The sequence below is a fragment of the Penaeus monodon genome, chromosome 26 (assembly GCF_015228065.2).
Source record: "Penaeus monodon isolate SGIC_2016 chromosome 26, NSTDA_Pmon_1, whole genome shotgun sequence".
Taxonomy (NCBI): Eukaryota; Metazoa; Arthropoda; class Malacostraca; order Decapoda; family Penaeidae; genus Penaeus; species Penaeus monodon.
Genome location: NC_051411.1, coordinates 11,481,298 through 11,490,186, shown reverse-complemented (window position 1 = coordinate 11,490,186; position 8,889 = coordinate 11,481,298). Strand labels below are relative to the sequence as shown.

The 8,889-nt window shown below is 37.0% G+C and overlaps 1 protein-coding gene across 2 annotated transcripts in view; it reads right to left on the bottom strand.

Moving 5' to 3' along the window:
- Positions 1-1,302: 1,302 nt before the first annotated feature.
- The window catches only part of LOC119589924 (serine/threonine-protein kinase greatwall-like), an 11,595-nt gene continuing 4,008 nt past the window's right edge, over positions 1,303-8,889 (bottom strand). Inside the window, exons 5-16 of one of the 2 annotated variants that reach the window (XM_037938582.1) lie at positions 8,783-8,889; positions 8,434-8,540; positions 7,607-7,716; positions 7,183-7,304; positions 6,741-6,889; positions 5,126-6,551; positions 4,913-5,018; positions 4,208-4,363; positions 3,175-3,331; positions 2,765-2,878; positions 2,347-2,559; positions 1,303-2,046 (exon numbers count right to left, since the gene is read on the bottom strand). The exon at positions 8,783-8,889 is cut by the window's right edge and continues 15 nt beyond it. In XM_037938582.1, coding sequence (XP_037794510.1) covers positions 2,000-2,046; positions 2,347-2,559; positions 2,765-2,878; positions 3,175-3,331; positions 4,208-4,363; positions 4,913-5,018; positions 5,126-6,551; positions 6,741-6,889; positions 7,183-7,304; positions 7,607-7,716; positions 8,434-8,540; positions 8,783-8,889 — 2,814 coding nt within the window. In that variant the 3' untranslated portion in view covers positions 1,303-1,999. The remainder of the gene's footprint in view (positions 2,047-2,346; positions 2,560-2,764; positions 2,879-3,174; positions 3,332-4,207; positions 4,364-4,912; positions 5,019-5,125; positions 6,552-6,740; positions 6,890-7,182; positions 7,305-7,606; positions 7,717-8,433; positions 8,541-8,782) is intronic. The other variant, XM_037938583.1, reaches the window with a different exon arrangement.

The window sequence follows — 8,889 nt, the reverse complement described above, 5'->3', positions numbered from 1 at the left end:
ATAAATATACACATATACGTGTGTGTGTGTGTGTGTGTGTGTGTGTGTGTGTGTGTGTGTGTGTGTGTGTGTGTGTGTGTGTGTGTGTGTTGTGTGTGATAGGTGTGTGTGTGATATATACGATATGATGTTTTGTGGTGTTGTGTGTGTTGTGTGTGTGTGTGTTGTGTGTGTGTGTGTGTGTGTGTGTGTTTTGTGTGTGTGTGTGTGTTGTGTGTGTTGTGTGTGTGTGTGTGTTGTGTGTGTGTGTGTGTGTGTGTGTGTGTGTGTGTGTGTGTTGTGTGTTGTGTGTGTGTGTGGTGTGGGTGTGTGTTGTGGTGTTGTGTGTGTGTAGTGTGTGTGTGTGGGATGTGTGTGTGATGTGGTGGGGGGGGTGAGAGGAGGAGGAGAGGGATGGGATGGAGGGAGGAGGAGGAGAGAGAGGAGAGGAGAGATGGAGGAGGGAGGGAGAGGGGAGGGAGGAGGAGGAGAGGAGAGAGGAGAGAGAGGAGAGAGGGAGGGAGGAGGGAGAGGAGGAGGGTGAGAGGGGGGGAGAGAGAGAGGGGGAGAGAGAGGAGAAGAGAAGGAGGAGAGAGAGAGAGGAGAGAAGGGAGGAGAGAAGGAGAAGAGAGAAGAAGAGAGAGAGAAGAGAGAGAGAGAATGAAGAGAGAGAGAGAGAGAAATGAAGAGAGAGAGAGAGAGAAATAAGAGAGAGAGAGAGAGAGAGAAGAGAGAGAGAGAGAGAGAGAGAGAGAGAGAGAGAGAGGGGAGATGGGGGATCACAACTCATAACTCCACATTTGTATAACCCTACTAATATTAAAGTCAATTGCTATAACCTTACTAGTATTTACAACCAAGCTTTACAAAGGGAGTGTAAGCAATCTGAACAGTAAGTTACTATTTTGACAACATTTCAGCTTTCTGAATTCCTTATGTAACTATAAAACATAAAAAGGAAAAAAGAGAGAGAAAGAACAAAAGAAAAAATAAATCATATGCAGTATATATGTAAATAATATCATCTTTTATAATGTTAAGAGTTCACCTGTCCTATTATATGCTTCCAGTCATTTCAAAGCACCATTGGAAACCTAAGGTACATCTTTATACTTGCCTCACTATCTTCAGCGTAAACACTTTGCACAGAAGAGCTGATGGGTACATCTTAACAGTGTGCATCTACACATTTGTGACTAAGGAGTCTTCAAGTTCTGTATGTAGAAGGACTAAGAATGCTCTCTCTCAGCAACTTTAAGTGTCACAAAATTATAATACTGAGGCTCTTGTAAATCCCAGGTTTAAATATTTTTTTCTTTTCTTTTTTACTGTAGGAGTCTCATGACTAGACTACAAGTCTAACAGCTACTGAACCATCTCTATTAATACATAACAAGCACACAAACTATATTTTGAAACACATGCATACCTTGGCACAATGACTCAAACAATAAACTGGCAAACAAACGCATAACATATATTCATAATATACTAAAATACTAATGCTATTACTTATAAAAAATATATAGCATTTACTCCATTATATATAAAATTAGATAATTCGATTTCACTAACATTAGTGATATGCACTAACTACAGGCTCGCAATTATGGGCTATACATGGAATAATAAGTGCACTACCAGACGAGCACTGAAATATCCAGTTTTTCCTTAAAAATCATATTTAAAATGTCTTCAGAATAAAACATGGGAAGAGGGTAGATCTACAGTGTATAAAATTGGCTAATAATATGAAGTGTAAGTTCCAAAAGCCCCTGACAAGACAATCAGAATGTTTCTAATATTTTCCCTCTGAAATACATATTTAATCTGCACTGCATTTTCCAGTCAATGAAATAAATGACCTGTTGCATAATCTGGTTGATGTGCCAAACTCTTAAGATTAAACAAGGAATGCTAAATTGATGTTGTACTCTTCAGTTGTCCAACCAGGAATGTCCACACTCATTGTATACCAGCTGTTCCTCCTCACCAGCATCCACAGCTGGAAGCCATCTATTCACAGGTCAAAATTGGAGACTGTGAGGTGCTGGATGTTATTTCGAGCTGAAAAAGAAACAAGTAATAAAAAATGTTAGTCCACACTTTGTTTATTCCTCCTAAATCATCTAACAGTTGAAGGCTAGTTTAAGCAATCGTATAAAGTCATTTCTAGGTACTTGTCCAAAGATGAGAATATGATGCTAATAGAGAAGGAGAATAAACAATTAAACAGAATCAAATAAATGAACTTAGAATTAATTTCAAATATATTCTATTACCCAATCTGACTCTAATATGAATGGCATTCTCCTTTCTCTATGAAAGCCATTGACAAACAGGATACAGGAGCATGTAAACTCTCACCTTCAAAATACGTTGTGTCCATTGCATCATCTGGCTGGGGCACAAATGGAGCATCCATGTTACGCAGATCAGACCAGTTAACCCCAGCATACATTGGGTTTGATCTCAGGTACTCAAAGTCAGCTCTTACTTTGGGGTCATATGCCAAGAGCTTGTCAATCATCTCTACAGCAAAAGGTGATAAAGATTCTTCATCTTCAGGCCAAGGAATATCTAAAATGAAAATATAATATAACTATCTATGTTTTTCTTTTACAAACATGCAAAAAATACACACACATGCACGCACAGACGCACAAACATACACATACAAAAGAGCACATGCACACACAGAGGAATTAACAAAATCAAATAATAATAATAACATGTTCACAATACCTAATAAAGCTGGAGAAAAGTAAAATCATAAGTTACATACCACGCTGAAGGATGTTATGAAATACAGCCTCGGGAGATTCATCGTTAAAAGGAGGAATGCCAGTCATGAACTCAAACAGACACACCCCTAAAGCCCACCAGTCCACTGCTGGCCCTTGAAGGTAAATAAATAATACATGAAAAAGGTTGTAAAGCACAAAATTACGACTAAAGCCAAATCTTGCAACAAATGGGATTTCTACAAAAATTCACAAGTTGTAAATGATAATGTGAATAATTACTTAGTAATGACTTATTTTTTGTTTATTCTAAAATCTAACACCAAGTAAAATCCAAAAGACAACACAGCACACAAAACATCCCATCTTGTTGCACTACCTCTACTTAATAATGTTGCACTACTTGCACACATTAACTTCTTCAAACTGCTTAAGGTTTGCATTGCCTTACCATGGCCAAGCCTCAGCAAGAGTTCAGGAGCCAGATAATCAGGTGTACCCAGGATGCGTGACTCTGAGGCAATGGGGGGTTGGGTTCCTCTGCGAACACTCTTGGGGGCTCGGAGTGGGGTCTGTCCCATGCCCTGGACTGGTGTTCCTGGGACACTCTGGGGGGAGTGATAAGAGGTAATTTGGAGGAAAATGTGAAGAAATACTTATGAGTAAAGCATGGCGAGTGTGATGATGATAACTATTAAAATACAAAGAAAATGGAGGGGTGGAGGAAGGAGGAGGGACAATGGAGGAGGATTAGGAGAAGGATTTGGAGGAGAGGGAGATGGAAGAGGAGGAAGAGGATCAAACAAAGAAAAGAGCCAGGAAGAGATAGATATAGAGATATAGGGAGTGGTGAAGGAGGACAAATATAAAGTATAGAAATGGAAGTAGGGAAGAGAGCAAAGATGAGGGAGAGGAGGAAAAAAGTATGAAACTGTAAGAGGAAGATAAAGGAGACAAGTTAGGAGAAAGAAAGAGTAGGAAGAGGTGAAGGGAAGAAATTATAAGTTATAAAAGAAATGAGAGAAAAAAAAGAGCAGAGAAATCGGAAAGTAAGAATACGATATTATGAAGATAAAAGAGAAAGCAAGAGAGCAGAAAAGAAGAAATGAAGTCAACATACGCTGGAAGATGAGGAAGTGACAGGAAAGGAAGCATAATAAAGAGAAGAGAAAAGACTAAAGCAAGGGAGAGGAAAAGAAGCAGAAATGAATTGAGCTGGAAAGGAAAGGAGAAAGAGAATGAAAGGAAAAGGAAGAAACCAGCCAATGAAGATGAAAATAAGTCAAATGCGAGAAATAGAAGAAAGGAAGGACAAAAAGGAGAACACAAAATTGCAGACTTGACAAGAGATCACAATTCAAAGGATCATGGGACTCTTTTCTGTATCATCAAAAATACCATATTATGAACAGGCATACCAATACAGGAACACAAAAATGCAAAATGTTCTCTACATTCTAAAAGACATAACGAACAACATTTACATGCATCCTGGCTGGAGTGTGATAGCTCTGGAAATGTTGCTTTTGCTGCTTGACGGAAGAAATACTTTCGGGTGTGACTGGGCCATTATCTTGGACCAGACTCTCTTTCTCTCCAGTTTCACAGGTCATGTCACTCTCGCTATACCACCTCACTAGCTGGAATGTGATCGTATTTTCTTTTGTGAAACTCACAAACAATGCAAAATTAATCATCTTTTTAAAAGATTTTTATCTCTTCATTTTTGAACTTTACTAAAATGGTATCTATCAATAGTCTTATTATATAATTGTATGCAGATATATTCTTAAAAACTATCTCATCTGGCTAAAAATAACTGCATTTTCCACTTTTACTACAACTAAAGAAGAAAAATAATAATGATGAAAAAATAATAAACAAATCAATAAAATAATAAACATAATACACATAATAAAAATAATAATGGTAATAACAAAATAATGAACACCTATTATTGTTACCAGTAACATGGTCCTAACAAATTGAAAAAAAAAAAATTATTTGTAAAAATTTTAATCTTTACAATGATGTCACTAGTATAATGGGAATTGACAAACCATGGAGTGTTAAACAAAAATAAGACAGTACGAAACAAAACAAAACAAAATTAACAATTTAAAATCTGAAAATAAGGTTTTCCACCTAAAATCACATTTTAACTAGAATTTCTTATGGCAGACACATACCTTAGTATTTCTGTCAGCCTTTTCATCATTTACAAGCACTTTATTACCCTTGCTTATGTCTGACTGGCTGACATTATGTGTGTTGCCAATATCCATTTTCAGTTGTCTGCAAGATTCAAAGAAAAATTTAAATAAAATAAATGACAAAACAATAAGGATTTTCATTCTTATGACACATTTCTTGACTTCTAATATAAGTTTTAAATAACATACCTTTCACCCCCATTGAACAATATTCTACTTTCACTCTCTGATTTCTGGAGAACATTATCTCTAGACTCAGTACAGGGACTCTTCTTCATGTCTCTTCTCTTTGGTGTTTGATTGGTGACTTGCAAGACACCAAAGGTTCCTGTTAATCCTGTACTCTGTGCTACTTTTCCTGAAGCTGGAGGTGGACTTCCACTGCTGAAACCCAGGGGCCGCTTGATGCCTCTGGCTTGTGATGGGACCTTGAAATTACCACCGTTTGAATTGATGCTTGAGAAGTGGGTTTCCTCTTTCAGGCTGCTGCAATCTTCTAGTCTTGTGCTTTCCTTTGGACCAAAGGCACTGGAATCACCTTGTAAACAGTGAGGAAAATCTCCAAGTTTAGATACACCACAGGAATGACCTTTAACACTGTTTGAACCTTCATCACTATCAGTGGAAGACCTCAAGGGTTCAGACACAGGTATCCTACATTCCTGCAATTCTTGACAGTTCTCACTGACCTTTGGAGGAATAGGAGAACTTGTTGCAATGTCTGTTGCAAAGTGACCTCCAGTGATTGCAATCATGCTTGGATTTCCCACTGGAGACATATGATTAGTGAGCTGAGATAGTGCCTGCAATCTTGGATGGAATTTGTCAGGCATTTTATTTTCCTTTTCTGTCATAACGGATTGAGTCTCAAGGCCTTCAAAGACATCTTCATCATCAGTTTCCTCAGTAGATTGGTCACCAATAACGACATCACTACATTCAGTGGACGTGCGAATACGTTTTCTCAAGACAGGGCCAAGCATATCTTCTCCTCCATTGCTAGTAGAATTCTCCACAGTGTCTCTCCTCCTCATTTTAAACAGCCCACCATGCACATTATGTGCCTCATTTGCAGAAGTGACTTCCTGCTTGCAAATCCTGACCTCAGAAATCATCTCTGCCTCTACATTTTCATTGGGACTTACAAACATTCTGGAGTCCAAATCCTCTTTCATGCACATCTCCTGGTTCCCAGTTGGCATGACTGGTGAGTGAGGCACTGCCATGAACCTGGGTTCCCCTCTATTTTCAGATGGCTGTTTGGGTGAACTGGTACTGATGCTGGAGAGGTCTGAGGACTTGATGTCACTGGACATCTCTTCTTTTATATCATCAAGGCTATTTTCCCTGGATGGACAAATAGGCAAGGGGTGAATACCACTCTCATGGCCAAGGTCACTTGATGCTGACACATCAAAATCACTGGATACATCACCCTCTCCTCCTTCCATCAGCTGGCCTCTTGAAGGTGAAAAGGTTAAAACAGAATCGTGATCTGATCTAGCAGTTTTCTCTTTTGTAGCTTCACTTTCCTTCTTTGGTGTACAGTCACTTGAAAAGTGAAACTGTCTCTTTAGGTTAACTAAACTGCTAGTATTCTGATGTTCAGGAGTACCTGAAATGAAACCAAATCATAACAACATCCATTTTCATGTGCTATTCACCTTTTTGTAAAAATCAAATTGTGTATATAATGGAAATATAAGAACAGTAAGAAAAAATACTGTCATTATCACACTGGACCTTAACAAAAGCAATGGTGACAAATAACAATGGGTTCTTCCCTCCATTCATGAAACCTTACCCTGTGTGTTTGCAAGTGTTTTGTTGATCGTTGGGGTGAGAGAAGTGGCTGGGTTTGGAATGCTGTTCTTCCTCTCTCTCAGAGTTGGACTTATGAATGAGCCATGTGTCACATTCACAGGCGTCTGTGGTGTGCCTCCCTGAGCTCTGCTGGTGAAGCACTTAAAAAGTTAAACTGAACAAATGAAAAAGACTTTTGTAAAATAAACTGCATAAAAAATCACCTTAGGGAAAAAAGGGAGAGACAAAAAACACTTTTTATACAGTTCTGACAAATATTCACATCTCCGTATAATCAGTGCTCTATAAATAACAATGCATGGGAATCAACACAAACCTTCACAGACTACTTTTTGCAACACAAACCTTCACAGACTACTTTTTCTTGATTCTAATAGTATACACATTATACAGAAAACTTTCTTAAATTCTAGAGCTTCTACCTGTATGCCAGACGGCTAACACTACGGTTCTTCAGAGACACTTGACGAATGCTGACAAAACTACTATTACTGCCATCACTGGCAGCTGGGCTGCCGAGGGTGCTGTTGCTGTCTTCTGACCTCTGGAAAATGAAAGCAAGGCATTAAAATTTGTCATGATATAGAGCCCCTTAAAAGTTGTTTCATTATCTCTTTGTCTTAAAATATGTACATAGTGCTAGAAAATCCCACCATCAGAGGGTTAGAATATAATGCAGATGTGGCACATCACTTCTACTTACTGTAATTAAATATGACTGAAACCAAGTTCAATTCTGAAATCTACAGACTAACATGACACTTGAAAACATAATCATAGTACTCCAGCATCCTATAGGAGTACAGATAAGAAATAAGAAATAATGATAGTAACCTAAAAACTTACAAAAGACAAGTGAGATGTGAGTGACAAAATCTGTCCTGGAGTCCGCATGTAGCGCATCCCTGAGCGAGCAGTTGTTGGGGTTCCAGCTACCATCTCCGATAGTTTCAGTTCTGTAAACGCAGTAGCTGTACATTATGTGGACATAACACTAGCCTATAATTATTTTTAGCTTTGTGTTTATACCAATACCAATATAAAGTATATCAATATTTTTATGTATCATTATTCTGTTAGTAATATCTTAATTATGAAAAACTATACAGAATATCAACCCTGCAATGTGCATACATAAATAAAATTGTGTTTTTCAAATCTTAGAGGGAAATCTGTTTGGACAAGGTAAAAACAAAGGCATGCAGTCCTCCTTAATGGTCCAACAAGGAATTCAAAAGAGATTATATAGTTTTTTTCAATCTAGGATAATCCAAGTGATATAACTAAGGAAGAAAAAGGGGAAATTGGAAGAAGAAGAAGAAGAAGAAGAAGAAGAAGAAGAAGAAGAAAAAAAAAAAAATAATAATAATAATATTAATAATAATAACAACAACAACAACAACAATAACAATATATATATATATAATGGATCTGAAGTACAGAATACACTAATAGTTATCAACCTTCCATTTCAGTCACTTGTTTTATTATACAAACTGGTAATCAATTAACAATAGCTAATGCTTTTGTAATCTATTTGGATTCTCTTTCCTTAACATTTAGTTATTGTTTAAATATTGATATGCTATATATCAAATCATAATATATACTATTTCACATTACACTTCTAACACTTATGAATATAAAAAAAACTAATTATGTCATTCACCTACCTTTATGTAAAGTGATCTTGCTCAGACCAAAATCAGTTAATTTTAGGTGTCCTTTTTTGTCCAGCAGGAGATTGTCAGGTTTTACATCTCGATGGACTATGCCATGGCTGAAAGAATGACAGTGTTAGAATAACTACAATAAATATCAAGATGTGAAATTTCCTTTTGTTCCCAAGAACAGAAGGAAATTCATTTATAATGGTGTAATTTTTCTGTCATTAATCTATTGATAAATAACATTCATTCAGATTTTTTTAAACAATCATCTTACAATTAAGATACATATATGTTAATTTTCAAATAACAATTCTAAAACTTGCTACAAGTGATGCCAAACCAATACACATACCTATGTAAGTAATCTAGTGCTAATGCTACCTCTGCAGCATAAAATATGGCCATAGGTTCATCAAAATAGCCATAAATAGTAAGCAGGGACTTTAAATCTCCACCAAT